At 37.9% G+C, this 20,752-nt stretch overlaps 1 protein-coding gene across 2 annotated transcripts in view; it reads left to right on the forward strand.

The window, feature by feature from the left end:
- The window catches only part of AGMO (alkylglycerol monooxygenase), a 195,093-nt gene extending 174,960 nt beyond the window's left edge, over positions 1 to 20,133 (forward strand). For both annotated transcript variants that reach the window (XM_068152499.1, XM_068152500.1), the window contains one exon: positions 19,676 to 20,133. In XM_068152499.1, the coding sequence (XP_068008600.1) occupies positions 19,676 to 19,756 (81 nt within the window). In that variant the 3' untranslated portion in view covers positions 19,757 to 20,133. The remainder of the gene's footprint in view (positions 1 to 19,675) is intronic.
- The last annotated feature ends 619 nt before the right edge of the window (positions 20,134 to 20,752 follow it).

Below are 20,752 nucleotides of genomic sequence, written 5' to 3' on the forward strand. Positions count from 1 at the left end.
GGGTTGTTTGAAGTTATTTTCCACAGTATTAGGTAGTCCAGCCAGAGCGGAGAACTTCTGCATTTTTTCATTTATCAGGTTTTGAGGAGCTGTGTTCCCTTTTTTCATGTGTTAGCTGTCAGCTAGAGTCAGACCCTTTTTGATGAAGATGACTAGTATAATTATTAGTTTGTATGCTAATGTAACAATTAGCAATCCAGCAAAAACATTAGAAAAGTCAGTGTAGAGAGGAGGGGAAGCAAGAAAGCTGTTATCTCCTATCTACTCAGTAGCTTGACATCTAGCAGGCTATCTCTAGACTTCTCAGGGCTTCCTCTTGCAGGGGGCAGTGGGAAGCCACAGTAGATCTCTTCCTGCAGCGTAAGAGCCTCCTTTAACTCATGGAGCCTTAACACTGAATCTCAGCTGAGGAATTCAACCTGACTTTGCTAAGAGGTCCTCCAGGTGGCAATGCAGACAAACTAACAGGTCATAATGCCAGTGTAAATATACTGAAATGAGAACGTAGTCCGCTCTGCTTTTTCAAGGAGAGGAACCTTCTCAATGAGAATTACATCCCAAATGCACCTATTTGAAGCTGCCTGTGAACCTTTTCAAGGAAATAAAGTATTCTGGAATTTGGATGTCTGGTATCAGTAAATTCCCACACAATGTTTCCAATTTAGAGACTTGGAGGGTTTTATTTTTATTCTTTCTGATAAAATACAGACTTAGGATTTATAGATTTCTTTGAAACATGCTACCTGTTTATGTCAATTTGTTTGGTTTTATTTCACTTCTACTTCTAGTTACATGCCACACTGCTATTCTATCTAGACCAGAAACTTCTAAAGGAAATACTCCTGACTTACCTGTGTTGTTTTCTGCATTTTGGGTTGTTTTTTTCTGCATTCATTACTATGATATCGACTGCTGCTTCAGCTAAGCATTCTGCAAATCAATGTGCACAATAAATCCTTTGTGATGGGTTATGAGGCCACACCATTACTTACAGAAACCACACAAATGCTCCAAGGAGCAGTTAATTAATTTATGTGGATTAATAAATATAAAAATTATTTGGATTACTATATTGCTATGTAATTTAGAACATGTTCCTCCTAGAAAATTCCAAAGCATTCTCTAAGCTACATTGGTCACTTCAGATATTCTTGTGTGAAAAGTACCTTTCTGTTCGGTGGTATGATATTAGATTTTAGCCAGAGCACAAGGAGGAAAAGTGATTTATGCAGCCAGCAATTTGGGGATCTGTAATCCTATTCAGTGTGTATGTGTCTTAGAATGCCACTATGGCTTTCCCTGCTCTTTTGTTGCAGATAGCACTTGTAGATTTTGTGATTTTGTTACAGACTAAAGTTGGGCAAAGCATTTGGGAAAATATTTTTAGCTTGTGCTATGCAGTGTTTTTTTTCTGGACAAAATATTTGTTTACGTGGTTTCTTATCACTGTGGGAACTGAACTTGATTCAGAAAGTTCCTCCAGTCATATGTTTCTAATACCCAGATCCCGTGTAATGCCTCTACAGTTATGTTTCATATTGCAGAATTGATATATGTGATGATTCCTAGAGTGTGTATGTATACACTTGTTTACAATGTTCTCATCACCTACAATGCCTGAACAGTGATAACAATCCAAATTCCAAATTTATCTAGCATGTCTACTTTGTACAGAAATTACTTAAATACACCCACATTTGTCCTTCCTTACCCTAAGTTGGGAAAATTACCTGTCAGCTCCTCATTTGCATTTCCTTCTCTGTCTTTCTTTTTCTTTCAGAAAGCTTGGCCCAGAAACAGCACCTTCCTTTTTCACTCTTTCAAAGAGAACCTATCTCTTAGAAAGCTGTTTAATATGAGTATATAAATCCTTAATTTTGTTTCTATTAGCTACAATTCTTTCTCACCTTTTTGCTCCATAATTTAGTCTGATGTTACCACCGTTCACATATTCAGGGATGAGGTCCAAACTGAGCTGTTCAGGATGGGAACTGGGTATGTGAGGAATGAGGGGTTGGTATGTGGTAAAAACGTGTGTAGTTCCTACAGCATGTGGGAAGCCAGGCCAGACATGAGTACATGAGTACCAGCAGAGTTTGGTACAGGCAGAGTGACAGGATAAAGTGATTGAAGAGACAAGAGCTAAAAACACCAGAGGTTTATTGTTTGGTTGGTTTTTATTGTTGTTAGTGGTGAGATTCAGGATGATGAGCAGAACAGTGAAAAGAAAGAAATGAAGGGGGGGGAAAAAAAAAACAGAGAGAGAACTATGCAATGAATTTAACCATCAGTGCATGAGGAGAGTTTTCCTCAGGAGAGCAGCAAAAATACAGTTATAAGAGTTTGACTGCTGTTCTGTGGAAGAGGCAAACTTTCTTTGTGCTTTATACATTTGTGATGTGTCCCCAGAGCCTTTTTATATTTTTAAGTTCTGTAAGCTTAACGGGGGATATATACCAATATGCAGATGCTGCTGACCTCTTGCTTTTTTATCTCTTTAGCATTGAGAAGATAGTACCGAGTCACTAGATGAGTAAATATGCCTCCTTGTGACTTCATTCTGAATGGTGCTTCTTCTGCCCTATGTTTGACCTGATGATAGCAGGTTGCAAGTTTTATCTGTGTAAGGCTTTAGGAAACCCACTACTGCTTGAACCAGGAACCAAATTTGAGTGAGCACATGTAGAACAGTTTGCCTGCTTACTATGGCTTGAGAAATAGGAATTAAAAAATTCAAGTCTCACTTTGTACTATCATTTAGCTTGAAAAAGACCCTTAAGATCCAACTCTTAACCCAGCACAGCCAGGTCCACCAATAAACCATGTCCCTGAATGCCATATCTACACCTCTTTTTAATACCTCTAGGGGTGGTGACTCCTCTGCTTTCCTGGACAGAATATAGCAATGCTTTACAATGCTTTCAGTGAAGGAATTTTTTGTAATGTCCCATCTAAACCTCCCCTCACTCAGCTTGAGGCCATTTCCTCTTGTCTTAGTGCTTGTTACTTAGAAGAAGAGCCTGACATGCATCTCATTCTACCCTCCCTTCAGGTTGTTGTAGAGAGTGATACAGTCTCCCCTCACCTTCCTCTTCCCTAGTACAACTAACTCCATTCCCTCAGGTGATTCTCATATCTATCCTCCAGATCTCTCATGAGATTTGTTGCCCTTCTTTGGACTCACTCTAGCACCTCAATGTCTTGTAGTGAGGGACCCTAAACTGAACACAGTACTTAAAGAGTGACCTCACCAGCTCTGACTACAGGGGGACAACCATTTTGTTAGTCCTGCTGGCCACACTATTTCTGATATGCTGTTGGCTGCCCTGGCCATCTGAGCACACTGCTGGCTTGTGTACAGATAGCTATCAACCAACACCCCCAGGTTGTTTTCTGCCAGGCAGCTTTCCAGCCACTCTGCATCTGTTGCATGGGCTGTCATGATCCAAGTAGAGGACCTGGCACTTGCGCTTTTTGAACCTCATACATCTGGCCTTGGCCCATTGATCCAGTCTGTCCAGGTCCCTCTGTAGAGTCTTCCCGCTCTCCAGCCAATTAACACTCCTGCCCAGCTTGGAGTAATTTTCAAACTTACTGAGGGTACACTCTATCCTCTCATTGAGATAATTGATAAAGTTATTAAGAACAACTGGCCTTAGTACTGTACTGAGCCCTGTGGAACACCACTTGTGACCAGCTGCCGACTGGATTTAACTCCATTCACCACAACTCTTTGGTCTCAGCCATCCAGACATGTTTTTTTTTTTACCCAGGAAAGAGTATGACTGTCCAAGCCACAAGTAGCCAGTTTCTCCAAGATAATTCAATATTTATGCCAAAGTTTGTTCCAAATCAACAGAGTTGTAAATTTCTATCTGATTATTTCAGCTGGAGAATCAGGGTTGTTGGATTCCATTAAACCTGTGCATGCTTTTGCCTAGTTACCAGTAGCTATAAAACCTCTTGTATTAGATTTGATGCACCAGATAGATTCAACTGGACTCAAAAGATGAGAGGCAGTTCTTGGAGGCTTCTCAGGGACTGTCTTTCCAAAAGCTGTCAAGCAGCTCATAAGTTTGTACAGGGCAGATGTCTGGAATACAATAGGATGTCTTCATACAAGGTCAGACATATGTTTAGCGTTGATAGAATAGAAAAAATGAGTTAATAATATGATGCAGACACATCAAGCATTTGTTATAAGGCATGATCTCTAGGAAAATCAGAATCTGTATGGAAACAGCCAAATAATTTTGATTAATAAATCTATTGTGACTCCATAAAATCTGTGTCTAATGGAAGGGTTGAAATGTGTTGAATAAATGATTATTTTAAAAATACATTGAAACATACCTTGCCGAGGCATAGAAAACTTCTGTGGAGAAAACTGATTTTCAGCTGCATTTTTCTAGTGCTGAAAGCAAGAGAGAAAGCTTAAATCCAGTTATACCTTTTGAGTTGATAAGGTCTTCCTCCCCATTCATCTTTGTGACATGGTCCAGTCATATCAATCCCATGCAAAAGCTTCATATGCTTTGACAGAATAATGATAGTTGTATGTGTGTTTACCCTTATTTTCTACTTCCAGATATGTATCAGTATTTCAGTATCAGTATCACCAAGGTTGGAAGAGACCTCAAAGATCACCGAGTCCAACCTGTCACCACAGACCTCATGACTAGAGTAGGGAGGACACTACTGCCCGCTGCAGGCTTGAACTCACGACCTTCCCATTAAGGGTCTGAAGCGCTACCAACAGAGCCACATGCATGTCACACAACTCATTTTATTTCATTTTTAATCAACCACACCACCTGCTTAACCTATGGTAGGATTTTACACCATCAGAATAGAATTCTTATTCTATTGGTTTTTAAATGGATATATCCCAGTACATTGCTTCATAAAGAGAAAAGGTTTATGGATATAAAATCATTAATATTGATCTGATTGTTGGTGCATTTTTTTCCTGCTCTATAATTGGTTAGCTATACTAAAGATATATAAATAAATGTTACTTCTTTCTCTTTCACATTTTCTAGACAATTGTCTTTTCATACTGAACATAAAATTACATAGGAATCAGTAGACTTTGACTTCATAAGATTGGCAAACCACTGGAAAAATTATGAAAACATTACAAATGAATTTTTCACTTTACAGTTATTACTTGCCCTTGTTCTGAATGTGTGTGGGAGAAGAACTGTACAATAAGCCCATTCAAGGCCTGTTTTGGAAACTGTACATAGGGACACACTTGCAAAGTGGCCTTAACCATTGCCAGGTCCAGCTTGCCCATAGTGGATGCAGAGATCCTCTGGGAGCCACCACCCATGCTACAGTTCCCCATTATTTTAGCATGGCTGAGAGCCCGGTGAGTGCAGCATGTTGATCCAATGCTTTTTCTGTGGATCACAATCAGCCCTGTAATAAGGTCCTTCTGAAAGCTGCTAGCTACAGCCAGAAGAAACCAGTGCATTTTAATTAAATCATTGTGTGAGTTTTGTTAAGGAAGACCTAATGTTCAAAAATACAACATCTAAGTTGATACTTGATTGGTTCTTCATTTTTATCCTTGTTCCTGAAGGCATTTGCATAAACACTGTGATATGCTTTATTTCTATCTGTGGACAGCTCATTAATTTCTTTGTCTCTATTTAGTGGCAGCTAGAGGTGCTTTTAAGTCACTTTTTAAAGCGGTCAGCTTTTCCTTTCTTCCAAAAATTGCTTCTTTCTGATGGTGCTCTTTACAATATCAGTAGCAAATCCTTTTAGAAAGAGACTAATCTTCCTGCAGGATCTAACAATAATTTCTTTAACAATCACGAGGAGACTCAATGCCATCCTCCAAACTGTCTGTAATAGCCTCTCCTTTGATTCTGTTATCTGTCATCACTATAGACGTGCCTATAAGTTTTCTATAACTTTATCTTGTTGCTAAGTTATTTTACTCATCTGGACATCATTTGTTTTATGATACAATATTTATTCTCATAGCTGAAAATAAAAAAGTGGATTTCTTTCAGCCTTTCAGGGTTAACCCTGCATTTTTTATGTACCTCCACACACAGACTTTAGTAAGATCATTTTTGTGAGTAAGGGTTGCAAGATTAGGTCTTATATCACATATATATGTATTTGTCAGAAGTGTGTCTACACTTCTTTAACCCTGTCCTCTTTCACTCTCCTGTTCTAATGATTTTTATGATAACACTTATTTTCCATATTTTCTGTATGATTCAGTATTGAGGTATGCAGGCTTTCAACAAAAAAAGAAAAATAATGTTGTGTTTTTATAGTACTGCTGAAAGTATGATTTGGCTGATGTATATGCAAAAACCTATTCTGAGAGTGCTTGGGGGACATATAAATAGGAGATTCATTTAATAAAGATAGAATAATTCCTTACAAGTCACTTGAAGGGTAGGAAAATAATTAAGAGCTGGCACAGCAAACTATTTCAAATGACTAAATAAATTAGACATAAGCTTGTACTATGCCCTATACTATTAGCCATCAGCAAAATATCTTCCATCCTTAAAGAACAATTATTACATTTTCATTTGAAAGGTAATGGGAGATTTCTTATTGTCAGAAAGGACACTTTATCTTAGGTAGCCATCTGATATTTTAAAAGACCTCTAACACTTGTTTTGGGGGAAAAATGGAGGATCACAAAGATTTAAGCTACTAGAGAAGTGGATTCTGTTATAAATACTAGGACAAGAAAACAGAAAGGTCAGGCACTGGTTCTTTTGGAAGCACAATGAAAATGAGTTGCAAAGGAGAAACAGACAGGGCAGAATCAAGCTCCGGTGTACAATACAGGCAGCAAAATTCCCATAACTCTTTCCCTTGTTTGAACAGTTTTAGGCAAGATGTGGCTTAAATACAGTAGTTCTTTTTCTGAATTGGCAACTTCCTTACCAGCTCAGACTTGCTGACTTCTCATGGCTTGGTCAAGCAAAACCACTTTCTTCCTCTTGTTCCATTGCTAAAAGGTTTCTTACATGATCCATCTTGCTGGTGGTTTCTATCTCTAAGGAGGGAGCAGCAGCTGGCATGGCTGAGCTATGAGATCACTACTCAGAGTGGATCTAACTTTTCTGGTCTGAAGGAGCACTAAGGCACTCAATAACAGAATACCTTTGTGGAAGCTGTTAAGCCAAAGCTAATGTTGTGCTGGGGGAATGTACCAGCTAGGAGAGCAACTTAGCTCTTAGTGCAAGAGCATTGGTACCGTAGTTTCATCAAGGTGAAGTAGAAATTGGTGTCTAGGCAATAATCAAGACAAAAAACAATACAATTTTGTGACTGAATGTAAATGAAGTCTTGATGAACAATGGTGCAGAGAGGAAAAGCCCTGAGAAAGACTGGTCAGTAGCTGGTCAACCACCCTGCTACAAGCCTTTAAGCAAACATCATTCAGATGTCTTGTGGGAGAATATCTTTTGGACTGTTTATTGGGGAGAATTACCACTTCTGTGGAGCTGCCCTTTCCCAAAGCTTTTTGCAGACAGCATTGATCATCTGCTTACTTCCTACGTCTGTAGCCAGATGTTTCTTCATTTCATTGGAAGAGAGGCTGTGACAGAAGGGACAGGCACTGACTGAGCACTGCAGGTAGCAAACAGGTGCAGCCATAAGCAACACTGACAGAGCTGTCCTTAAAATAAGCAAATTAACTAGTGAACTGTAAACTTAACTGATAATGCTTCTGTTGATGCACTGAACGAAGAATAACTGTTAAATCCAGGGTTTTTACAGTTTGTGTATGTGCTGTTTACTTATCAGCTATATTTACTGTTCCATTTTTACTTGCACTAATTAACTGTGCTTCAGTTGGACTGATTAAGTCCATTTAAGAAATACTTGTAGAGCTAGAGAAAAATGTTGAGTAGTGCCAATTTAAGGGCTTCAATCTGGCTATGTAATCAGTCCAGAACTGAAGCATAGACTTTTAACCAAGAATATCTCTGAAAAGTTCATTGGACATCAGTATGTATAGGCAAAGAATGGCACATATGAATAACTCCTGAACAGTATCATTAGGACACATCCTAATGTGATTTCAAGGAAACACATGAGGTAACTGATGTTATATATAATTCTGGTTCAAATCGACATAGAATACAGCTTTGCATATGTATTTTCTTTGACTTCAGAGTCAAAATGAAATTCAAAATGAAATCCATTAATATGGATGACATTTGGCCTACAGTCTGATGGAAGAAACAAATCTTTCTAGAAAATGCATAGAATATACACATTTTGATATTTGAACTTGAATTTCTGTGTACATATATATGGAGATGCACACACTTCTATGAGTGATATCTTTTCAATAGTATGCAGTGTCACTTTTCCCCTGAAATGGTCCTCCCTGCTTTTGTAACAAAGGTCTTTATCCTGATCATTAGATTTCTGCTTAGAATGGGAAGATGGGGAGCATTAGTGTATGCTCTCACCTTTTTTTATAGTTTGAAATCCAGAAAAAATTCCATTCTGAACATTTTTAGTGTTCATGCCGTCAGTACCTGTGCTGCCAAGGCTTATTGAAAGCAGCTGGATGCATGCCTCTGTCCTCCCCCTTTCTCAGAACTGCTGCCAGAACAGGTAGTCAGAAACGGAAAGTAGAGAAATATTCGAACATGTGTGCTCGTGCTCTCTCTCTCTCAGGAAAACAGCTGTGGCTTCCATAGGAAGCACTCATTTTTTCCCTTCAGCCAAGACTTTGGATACCCTTGGGTCCAGTTTTGGCACGGCAAGCTGAGTAGGATACAGTTTATGGCATAAAACTTATGAGAGAAACCATTTGGGTAGTCCCATCCCTGGCAGAACACTAAAATTCCCCATGCTGCAAGCCACATGTGAGCTTGTGACCTTTTATTAGCACACCATGGGAGAGGTTAACAATTGTTGAGACTTCAGTCTTCCCTTTGACATACAAACACAACAATACCAAGTAACTTTTTCAAGACAAGCATATTTAGGGCACGACTTCCTTTTTAATCCCTTTTTTTCAGAATAGGGAAAAAAAAAAACCCACAAACAACCCAAAATCTTACAGTAAGAGAAGGATGTATTTCTGGAAAACTAAAGACTGCATTGGAATTATTTTCCAAGAATCTGAAGTTGCTAATAGTGAGTAATTTGTGAGTTATTTGTCAAACAATGTAATCATGAGATGGAAACCAATTTTCACAACTGTTCTACCTCTTCGTGTGGCTAGTGCCGTGAGTTATGGCACTGAGATTGTCCCATAGTTGGAGCAGTATGAAAAAAGCATGGGATTATATGATTTTTAAGTATGTCTCTTGTATTTATCTAAGTACACATTTGTTGAAGTTTTATAGGGAAAAAAAAAAAAAAAGAAGAAAAATAAAAAGGAAGTATGAGTTCAGAATTATTGATATGAGGCTTTTCAGAGGAAAGAATCAGAGAGGCTCGAATCTATGTCCTTTTGACACATCTTTGTGTTCTCAGCAGCATTGCAGTGAATGAAACTATCTTAATATTAGCAAAATAGGGATTGGAAAGTAACTCCTTTTTGGAGAAACAATCATTGTCTGTTTTGTAGCTAAGAAACTGTGAAAACTAAGTGTCTTGTTACATGCTGCCTAGTCTGTCAAAGAGTGAAGTTTCAGTACCCCAGAATCTCAGGCTTTTACCGTAACTCCTTGATTATTCTTTCCACCTTAAAGGCAAATAATTTTGAATAAGCAGTCTCATAGTTTTAGTACAGAGGGTGTGCTTGAAGGAAAATAGGAGCGAGCTGGCTCAGGCTTTGGCTGTCAATCTTTGCAGTTATCATCTGAAAAGCCAATGAAAACTGATCTAGAATCCCCTTTCTACTCTGACAGGAGGCAAGTTCAACTGTGTTCAATGACAGAAACTGGGGGGAGGGAAATAAAGAAGCAGCAGATCCTGCTTCTCATCCCTTTAGTAAGGTGACAACTACATGTGAGAATGAAATAAGTAAAAACTTGCACATTCTGGTTACTACAAAAATTAGTTACTAACATTAGTCACTTACGCTAGGCAGACTCATCTTTATTACCCACTGTTGACAAAGCAGATCTGGGCAAGTGTTAGTTAGAGGTGAAGAGTCTTTTTATCTGTATTATGAATAAACAGACATGTCAGGCTGGCAGGGATCCTGTGCTGAAGAAGGATCAAGTACAGCTACACCATAGATACATCCTGGCATCTTGGCCTGTGTCAGGAATAGTGTGACCAGCAGGACCAGGGAAGTCCCCTTGTACTCAGCACTAGTGAGGCCACCTGTAATTACTTTTGGGGCCCTCGCTACAAGAAAGACATCTCAAGGTGCTGGAGCAGGTCCAGAGAAGAGCAGCAAAACTTATGAGGGGTCTGGAGCACAGGTCTTCTGAAGAGTGACTGAGAGAACTGGGGTTGTTTAATCTGGAGAAAAGGAGGCTGAGAGATGACCTTATTGCTCTCTGAAAGGAATATGTTGTAGCAAGGCTGATGTTGGTCTCTTCTCCCTATTGACAAGTGACAGGAAATGGCCTCAAGTTGCACCAAGGGAAGTTTAGATTAAATAGTAGAAGAAACTTCTTCACTGAAGGGATACTCAAACACTGGAATATGCTTCCCATGGAGGTAGTTGAATCACCATCCTTGGAAGTGTCTAAAAGACCCATAGATGTGATGCTAAGCGATGTGGTTTAGCAGTAGTCTTGGCAAAGTTAGCTAATTGTTGGAGTCAATGATTTTAAAGGACTTTCCAACCAAGACAATTCTGTACTTATGTAATATTTTCACACAGGTCACCTCTTGTAAACATTTTCTCACTCTTGTTGTCTGCCTCACAACTATGTCCATCTTATCTGTGTTTTCCTTACAGGCTTTGTCACCTTTCAGTAGACTGGATCAATACCTATGGACTAAACAGAATGTTTCTGTTCATATCATCCACACTGATATTGAAATATTTTTGTATCAGCACTGCATGGTTGAGAAACACTTTTTTTTCTGATGTACTCCTAACTAATTAATCACAGCATATTTATATATTTGGTTTTTTTCTTAAGCCTATTATCTTTCATTTCTATTGAATTACACATTTTCTTCACTGTCTCCATATATGTCTTTTAAAAAATACTGTGAAATCTTCTGTTGTCCAGAAAAAGAAAGATGCTTCCTAGTTGTTTTTAATTATTTTAGAAATGTTATGATATGCATGCCTGCTTTTTCATCTAAATTTGAATTTCCCTCTCATTTTGTGATACAATAATTGATTCTTCCTTCTTTCTTCTTCCACTTTCTTCTCTACACGAGTTTCATTTAGCTCATGTTCCCCAAGTTTTCCTAGTAGAGACTCACGTGGATCACTTCCATTAATTAATTTCTTTTTCCATAAGCTCATTAAATAATACAACTATATTGGCTTGACATAATGAATATCAATGATTTATCCCATTTGAATATATATGTGGTTAATGATGATAACAACAACTTTTATGTAATCAGAAGATGAGTTTTGGGAATGGGAGTTTCCCTGGACAAGAATAGAAGCAACAAGCCAGAGCACAGGAAGAGTGTCTTCAGAGCAGGCAAGAGAGACGCCAGTAGCCAGAAGGAGATCTGCTTTTCCGTGTAAAGGGATGGACAGAGGGCTGGACTGACATCAGCACATTTTTCTTTTCCTTGGAACTTAAAAACAGTCACAGTTTACTGCTTTTGGCCTCAAAAGAGGGTTGGCGACAGGATGGGTGTGTTCTGTCTATCTTTAACTTGGGCATTTATCATCTATGGCAAGATTTTTCCTTTACAGTATCAATTGATATTAACCCTGTTCCTGTGTTCAGAAATTGGGGGAGATTGTTTGGGGGGGGGGTATTTTGGTGGTTTGTTTCATTTTATTTGGTTTTGTCTTGGTTTTATTTTTCAATGCAAGGATTCATTTCCCTTAACAACACATTGGCTTTAAAAGCACTCTTGGTCTCAAACGGCTTTTACCCTTGATCTTCCTCAGTCTTTCCTGAATACTCTTCTGGTGTTTGCCTGCTGTTCTGGAAATCCCTTCTGCTTGTCACTCAATTCTTTTGTCCCTCTCTGCACATTCTTACTCCTTTCTTTCACGTTTGCCATTAGTCACAGTAGCCAGCTTTTCCCCATCACTTCTTTTCAACATCTGCAGTAAAGTTTTTCCTGTCAGTGATCTAATGTCTGTGGGTTATAGTTAAAGGCTGGGGTTTTTTGTTTGGTTTGTTTTTTTCTTTTTTCTTTTTCCCCACACAATGGAAAAATTCCCATTTTGGAGCTCATAGCTACTCAACTTTCTCTCAAGAGGATATTGTTATACCAGCGAGCAGAGATCTTCCACCTTTGTCAGAGCTCTCCAGACTGACAGAGCACTCTTGGTTCTGTTGGCCACCCTGCCAGGGTGCTTACACACAATAGCCACACTGAAATGAAACCATCTGTGTAGAAATGTACAGTATTTCATGTCTGCTAATGATGGAGAGATTAGACACTGACTTACCTAATGTTTTTCCTGCAATATCAGTATAGTATTATATTAAACTGACATAAAAATTAACTTTGGAGGCTGAATTATCTCTGTAGATGCTTGTTTGGTGAAGGCTACACAGCTAAGTAATTCTGCAATGTTATGTTTAGCTTTTTCTTTTTTTCCCATGTGCAAACTACAGTAAATTTTAATTTTCTTTCCTGTAGCTGTCATCCTGTTTAGGTTTAGGCTGGATGTTAGGAAGAAATTCTTCATAGAAAGAGTGATTGCCCATTGGAATGGGCTGCCCGGGGAGGTGGTGGAGTCACCATCATTGGAGGTGTTTGGGAGGAGACTTGATGGGGTGCTTGGTGCCATGGTTTAGTTGATTAGATGGTGTTGGATGATGGGTTGGAAACGATGATCTCAAAGCTCTCTTCCAACCTGGCTCTATTCTGTATTTTCAAACAAGGGTACGGGTATAAAGAAGAGATCCCTCCTGAATGGACTCCTTTAAATGATTTTGCCCCATCTTTTAAGTAAAAAACTTATACCAACACAAGATTAAGCAGCACAATACCTATTTTATTCTACACCCATGACTGTTTAGAAAGAATCCCCTTTCTTTATCCCAGAAATACTCAAGTCCAGCCTTTCTCTCATAGAGAATTGCATTTAAAAACATGGAATTCTTTAAGACTAAATTTGATTAAATTTAAGCTCTTTGCAGTAAACTGTTGATTAAAGTAAAATGATCATCATATTTCTTGCATAAGGAAGATTAAACTGCTCTTTCCATATTATTTAGATAGTGTGCTATGAAGTGAAATAGTTCTTTGCAGATGTCTGGTTTATCCTTCAATTTGTGTTTGAGCTGTAAGTGATGCAGTGGGGTATATGTAATTATGCTACAGCTGCTGACAGGCCTAAAAGTAAATGAAATGTTTCATCTCAATGGGTACGTTTCCTGTTTAAATGTCTAAGAAAATAAACTCAACAGCTTTAGCCAAATTGAGACAGCGCTATCTCAAATATTTCATTTCTGCAACAAACAGCTATTAATAACTCTATCTTATTTGGCCTGTTAGCCTGCAACAGATTAAACTGGTATGTTTGAAGGATAAGGTTTTTTGAGTCTTAACTTTTCTGAACGCTTTATTTTTAGTTGTTCCTCTAAAATACAATAAATGACAACATTTATGCCTTGTATTTCTCAAATCTGAGGAAAAATGGATGTTGAACATTTTGAGAATATTTAAAACTACAAATGCAGCATTCAGAATTAAGGCCTTCTACAACTGCTGATCCTTAAACTTGCTTTTCAGAACTCTGTTTTCAAAACAATGAAACTGAACCAGCTGAAAGAACAACAAAGAGAAAATCTATGATATGACCACGCTCTAGAATGTGTAACAAAGTGTATATTTTGTCTGCAGGCTTTATGACATTTGTAAGCTTACCTGATGATTGTCCACTTATAATTACTAATTTATTTATTATTGCAAAACAATGAGATGGACCTGGTCTAGAAGTTATTTTTAAATATCCATTGAACAGCAAAGAATTTTTTTTGCTTGTTTGTTTAACAGCATTTTACTTTGGGGACAATTTGAAATGTCTAAACGTTTTAGAATCATCTAGGAATTTATGAATGGAGCTAGGTAACAATTTCCTACTGAAGCTATGCCATATGTTAATTAGTATAATGTTGATACCATCTTCTGCTTGCATTAGCTCATCACAAGGCGAAGATTTTATAATTATTAACATGCTTTGGAGTTCCTGTTCATATGACTGACAGCAAAGCTTCCCAATTTATTGGGGGGTTTTGTCTTTTGGGGAATGAGGTAAAACCTTCCTAATCCTAGTGCTTAGGCTGTGGATTATTCTGTGACCCAAGAGAGAAGGAATTTCATAGGTAACAGTTCAATTGGATGTGTATATCTACGCAAGTGATTTGAGAAGCAGTGGTCTGGTTTCTCTTGAGTGGAGATGCAAGATACTGTGCTGGATGCACTTAAGCTGTTTTAGGTCTAAATATAACTTCAGTAACACTGCCTGTGTGAAAATCCCCATGTATTTAGCTAAGGGATGTGACTTTCTAGCTCATGTGCAAAGCCAGGAAAGACAGAGTCAACCTGGTGCTGTGCTGAGAGATTTAGCAGCTTATGTCCTTGCTAGCTCAGGCATCTTTGCAGTCCACTTGATTTCATAGTGAGGATGTGCCCAGCTGTGAAAGCACTGAGGAATAGATATCCTTTCTCCAGATCTTTCTCTGTCTTTCCTGGAGAGGTAATATAAGCCTTTTAAGGTACTGGAGCTTTTGAAGCCTATGTTTTAATGAGCTTTTCTAGCTTTAGAGTCTTGAACTGTATTTTAATAAAAGAAAGAATGTTTAAAGCATTGAACCAAATAGATAGGACATGTATATGCTACTTTGCTATTATTTTCTCACTATCTGTTAAAAATGAAGTATAAAACTAATGAGCTGTATCCTATTAACAAAAAAAAGGGCTGTGAGTTTACTATCAATATGCTCTGTGGGGGTTGAAAAAGCTTAGCTTAATCTCATGTGTGCTAACAGTCTCTTAAAACACACCATGGTCTAGGTCAGGGATGTCCTAAATCTGCTAGATGTGCTGCACCAATAGTCTGAATGTGTGTCAGAAACCTTTATGGAGAATTTCCAGACATTTTGTTACTTTTACAGAAATCTTGGACAAATGATGTGAAGCCACTGCCATTGTAGCTGTCCCTGTTCCTTTCTATCCATAGTTCTCTCACAACAAAAAAAAAATCAGCTTGTCATTTCCTTCTCCTCCTTCTTCTTCTACCTGAAGCTGTCCTGTCTAGGGAAGTGGGAAAAGCAGCAATAGTATTGATGAGAACTACACCACTTAGGCACTTGTGAACCCTAGATTTTATTCAACCATTTTGTTATTAATATTGCTATTTTTTAAGTAACTGTCACATCAGTTAATGATCTCCATCTTTACTAGGAAAACTCTGAGTTTGAAGAAGCCATCTCCAGAATTTGTAGATAAAGAATATAAAAAGCAGCTTAACCATATTGAACTTGCACTACTAGTTTAACACTTGAGAAGGGTCAGTGATGAGGGCATATATTGAGAGGGGTCAGGGTTTATCGCATTTGCCAGGACCAGGACTGCAAGCTAATGAAGTATGTGGATGTGCTGATCTTCCTGAACCCTCTACAGAGCTAGGAATACAGCACCCAGCACAGAGCTGTTCAGACAACTGAGTATCAAAAACATACACATTCATTTATTGTGGTACTCCGCATAGAGCAAATTTGCTGTGCAACTGGAGACTCTGCAGCGAAGTTTGGAGTTAACATGTGTGGGCAGAAGACATCTCTGTCTTCTCTGATGAATAGCAGAGAATCATTGAATGATTTAGATTGGAAATTATCTGAGGTGGTGTGGTCTGAGCCTCTTCCCCCTCCTTAAAGCAAGGCTAACATTGAGCATTTGTCTACGTTTCTAGACCAGTATCCAAAGCATTCTAATTCTGTCCAGGTGAAATCTGCAAGGAGAAAGACACCATGTCTAGGCTACTCAGATATACAAAGCTGTTACAAAAACCAAAACATCAGAAAATAACATTAGTGATCAGCAAGAAAACTAATCAAGCAGAATTAGGTGCCTGAATGTAGCTAATGATGTTGAAGTACTTCACAGCCTAATAAACTTTGATCACTCCAGTGGGGATTTCCCATGAAGAACAGACTTGGTACTGTAGTGAATCCATTACTTAAGCTACCTTTGTTCTTGTGAATGGTGTTATTTACATTTCTGTAGGCTTATTCAGAGAGGGAGTATGGGCTGTGTGGAAATAGACTGTGTGGAAGGTGGCAATGTAAATATTTGGAAGAGCACAGTCATTTTCCAGCAGTCTCAAGAATAGCCTATAATTAATTTGTAGTTATATAATTAATTTATAGTTACTTGAACAGGTAAATGTAGCAAGTACTTATATTAAGGTGGCAAAAGTTTGCATTTTACTTTGCTGAATATATGGTTGTGAGAAATTCTGCTTTTAGGCTTGGTTATTCTGTATATGACCACTGCCTACATTACTCTTTGATTTCAAGACAGAATTGAAATGCTTTTCTTATGTAATATTGTTTGTGGAGGAACTTTTCTTCATGTAAGAAAACAGGAAAAAAAGTATGCTCTTTAATTTTATCTTGAATGAGGAAACATATGCATTCTGTGATATGTGAATATTTTTGTCAAGGGAAAAATATTAGTTGGTTTGGACAATACAATAATGAGAATTTCTGTGACGATAATGTAGAAACTGCAAAAGAAGGAAAAAAAAAACCAAACAAAACAAAAACAACAACCAAAAATAAGCTCCAAACTAACCTGTTACAGTGTGAGAGAATGGAACAGAAAATGCAAAATGTCTGCCCATAGGATTCAGAAAATATGTTTTCTCAAGGGCATTAGAAAATACTGGTCAACTATAGTTCAGGCTGCCTGGTGGAAAACTCTTCTGCTGCTTCCTGCTGCCCACACTACTGTCTGCTCAAAATTCTGGCACATACCCTCTCAGCTTTCCGTTGCTGACATCACCTGATTGCACCATTCCTTCAAGAGGGTCAAGCCTTGTAACTCCAGAATATGTAGCAGCAATCAAAAGAAACTGAACTCCAACCTACACAGCAAGTTTCTGCTTGGTAGCCCCATACAGCTGGCTCTGTTCAGGGTAGCTCAGCATTATAGCAGTAGACCCAGCCAGAATCACTCTCATGCAAGGGAGGATGTGGCCTCTTAATTCTTTTCCCTTATGTTTGAGTTTTTTCTCAAATCCTGTCCCCCACAACCTTGCAGCATTATTGTTTTATGAATACGTTATTTCCATCGAGTACTGGCAGTCCTGAGGTTGATAGGCGGTGAATCAATACCTTTATAGAATCATGAAGCCAAACTAGTTCTGCAGATCCACAGTGTGCAGTATGTGGTTTTTCATTCTGGATGTAATAACTGCAATTTGAAATACGCCTCCACAAGCAGTCATTGCATGCTTTAAGACGTTCACAATAAGGAATTTAATTAAGAAAGACGAAAGTGCATCACTCCATTTGAAAAAGAAAAATTCACCTGAGATGTTTTTTTTTTTATCATTTTTAGGCTATAATAGCAATAACCATCTAGCTGAGGACATTTCCTGGGGCTTAATGGCCCATGGTTCTGCTTCTTCAGGTGATATCTCCCAGCAGTCATTAATCCCCTACAAATGCCCTGCACCTCAGTCATTAAATGTGCTTAAACGTGCTTCTTCTGAAAATGAAATACTTCTATATTTAATGCATCTTCCAGGAATAGGAGTGATCTTTCTGAAGTGAGGAATGAAAGGAGTTTAGCAACGTGTCAGAGAAGCACTAATTATGACAAGTGGATAAGTTCTGTTTCTGGAGACAGCATGACAAAGAATGATTCACAGTCATCCCAATTATATAACAGCTAAATCAGAAATACAGATAGTTATTTGTAGCTGATTTTCTCCTACGAGGCATCTCAGCATAGAAATAATGCATCCCTCAAAACACAGAGTATGTGCCTGCAGCACTGCTCCGCAAGTCTTTCCATTCTATCACTGTAAAAGAGAGCTAAGTAGTTTTACAAGGTGTTTGTGATGGTACAAGAAGAAAAGCGAAAAAAGTAGTAAAATCTTTCATACCTAAAGGTCTGAAACTCTTACAAGTAAGTTTTTTGGTGAGAATTTTATAAGTCTTTAGTAGAAATGGGACCAAAAATACAGGACCAACAGTGTCATCAGATGATGTAAACATAGTCGGTAGCCTACCCTTGCTGAAGTAGAATTAAAGCTTTGGCTGAAAATAACTGAAGGGAATTTGTCTTGATGGAGGCTGAATGGGGACTGGATTTAATTTTAAGATTTAATTGTAATTCTGTTTACTGATGCATTTTGTTATTTCCATCTTGTGCTGCTAAAATGTGTAGATTACATAAAGCCTGCACCTGTCTCCAGCAGGTTGTGAGAAGGATCAGGCTTGATTCCATCACATTCACTTCAATGAGTACAGAATGATTACCTTTTAGGTGTTATGGTCATTTATTATTTGTATTGGACATACAAGTCTTATGTATTTTGGTGAGTGACTGTGGAGATGCAGATTTCTGAGCCATCCATTGTTAAATGTTGAAAGTTAAATAATGTTAGGATTGGAGTTCTCCTAGTCAGTACCTTTAGATTGCAAATTAACCTGTAAAAATACTGATCCTGATATGACCCCAAAAACTCCCTTTGTTTGCATTCTCTGTCCCATCAGACAACATTTAAAAAAGCCCTCATCTGAACAAAATATATTTCAGTACCAATTTAATGTTTTAACTTACAGTAAAAATTTTCACTTGCTTCAGTAACCCATAACAATTGCCAACGTTCTGAGATTTTCTGAATTAGAGAAACTTAAAGGGCAATCTTTTACATGTGCACACACACATGCACACAGTTTTCATCCTGCTCTCTTGTTTTTTAAACAAAGTTATTACCTAAAGTATTCCTTCTTATGCCAAATCAGTTTTCAGCAAATAAACTAATGGTGGGGGCGGGGAGGGCAATTAGATCTGCATTAAAATCCACTGACTAAAAAACCCAGATGAACAAAGCCAAGGACAAGATAAATCATTTCCAGTATAGCTTATATCTCATTTTAAATGGCAGATTGGGGAATAAGTACTGATGTACTGCAGCTAGAATATCTCTTTTGCCATAGATTCAAGTCTACTTCAGGTATTCTACCCTACCATGCAACTTACAATGTCAGCATTCTTCAGATCATTTGCTAAAAAAACCCCAGTTAACATTTTTACACCTACCTTCTGTCACAGCTGGTGTTATTATTGCCCTCTCTTGTTATATATGACTTTCAGTACTCCAAATCCAAACTAAATTACAAAGAAGGGAAGGTCATGCAAACTTTGCCATTTATCTTGCTTTGGCATCATTCAGGAAGAACAAATTCAAAGAAGAGTGTGCCCAATGAAGAGTAATAGAAAAAGAAAGCACACATTTGTAAGGAGAATTTATGATTTTTCTGGTCAAGAGCTTTCTCTTTCATTCATTATATTTACAGACAAGTATAATTAAAAAAACTATATATATATATATATTCTGTTTCTAATTTTAGATTCTGTGTTTTAGGTGTTGTTTTCCCTCTGCGCTGTGTTTTGGGGAATCCAAATTATGAAGCAGAACCCTTCATCCAAAGAAAAACATCACTGAAAGAGCAGAGCTACCACCACTTTAGCTGTGGAAACAGCACTTGGGAACAATCTTCTCAGTTCTTCGTAATTAATCCGTCATGAATCCTGCTAAATTGCAATCATTTTACATAGATAGGAGAATTTCATTATTCCATATGAAGATTTGAAATATTCATTAGGCTGTGTATTGATTTTTCGTTGCTTTTTTAGAATAATAGCTAATTTCCCCCCAATTTAAATAAAATCTTTATTCACAACATATATTTTACATGGAAGAGATTACAGAGTCTTAGAAACCATGTATAACTGATAGCATTTTGCATTGATTTCATTAGTAATCATATGTGAAAAGTATTTTTCACAAGAGGAATAATTAAAATCATACTTGTAACCTGATGTAAAGTGACTGACTGACTTCCTGTTGAGGCTAAATGCAAGCATATGTGAATGTCAGTTTTTCCGTAGTGATTGAATTACACTAGAATCTCAATGTCATGCCCAATTCAGTGTTCATAACATACAGCTACATGAGGATGAGTAGTGAAGGCAAGAAAATTATTAAAAACAGCATGATAAAATAACTCAAGCTAGTATGAGTTGAAACATCTTCAGTAACGTTGGCTGATGTACGTGTTGTGTAATGCGGGCTTGCAGTTTAGCCTGAACGCTTTGAGTACACCTGCAGCTGCCAGCTTTAGATACCGATGAAGACATACATGGGCATCCCATTGACTAATGCTACTCACGTGACAAAGTATTTGCGTGGCTGCGCCCTTCGTTACTGGTAATTTTCTGCCGGGGTGATCTCAAGGGAGATGCACGTCTTGTCTTTCAGGAGCTGTTGGAAAGATGGTTTGTACTAAGATAGGAAAATTAAATACAAATGGTAAAGGGAGTCTCCAAACAGCAGGACTGGCAAAAATACTGGAACGCAGTTGTTTTTCTTTCCTCACACTCTTCCAATTTTTTATTTGGCTCCAAGGCCTTTAGAAGTGCTTAAAGTCAAGTAGCTAAA

The sequence above is a fragment of the Melanerpes formicivorus genome, unplaced genomic scaffold (assembly GCF_026170545.1).
Source record: "Melanerpes formicivorus ecotype bairdi unplaced genomic scaffold, bMelFor1.0.p_v2 SCAF_23, whole genome shotgun sequence".
Classification (NCBI taxonomy): Eukaryota; Metazoa; Chordata; class Aves; order Piciformes; family Picidae; genus Melanerpes; species Melanerpes formicivorus.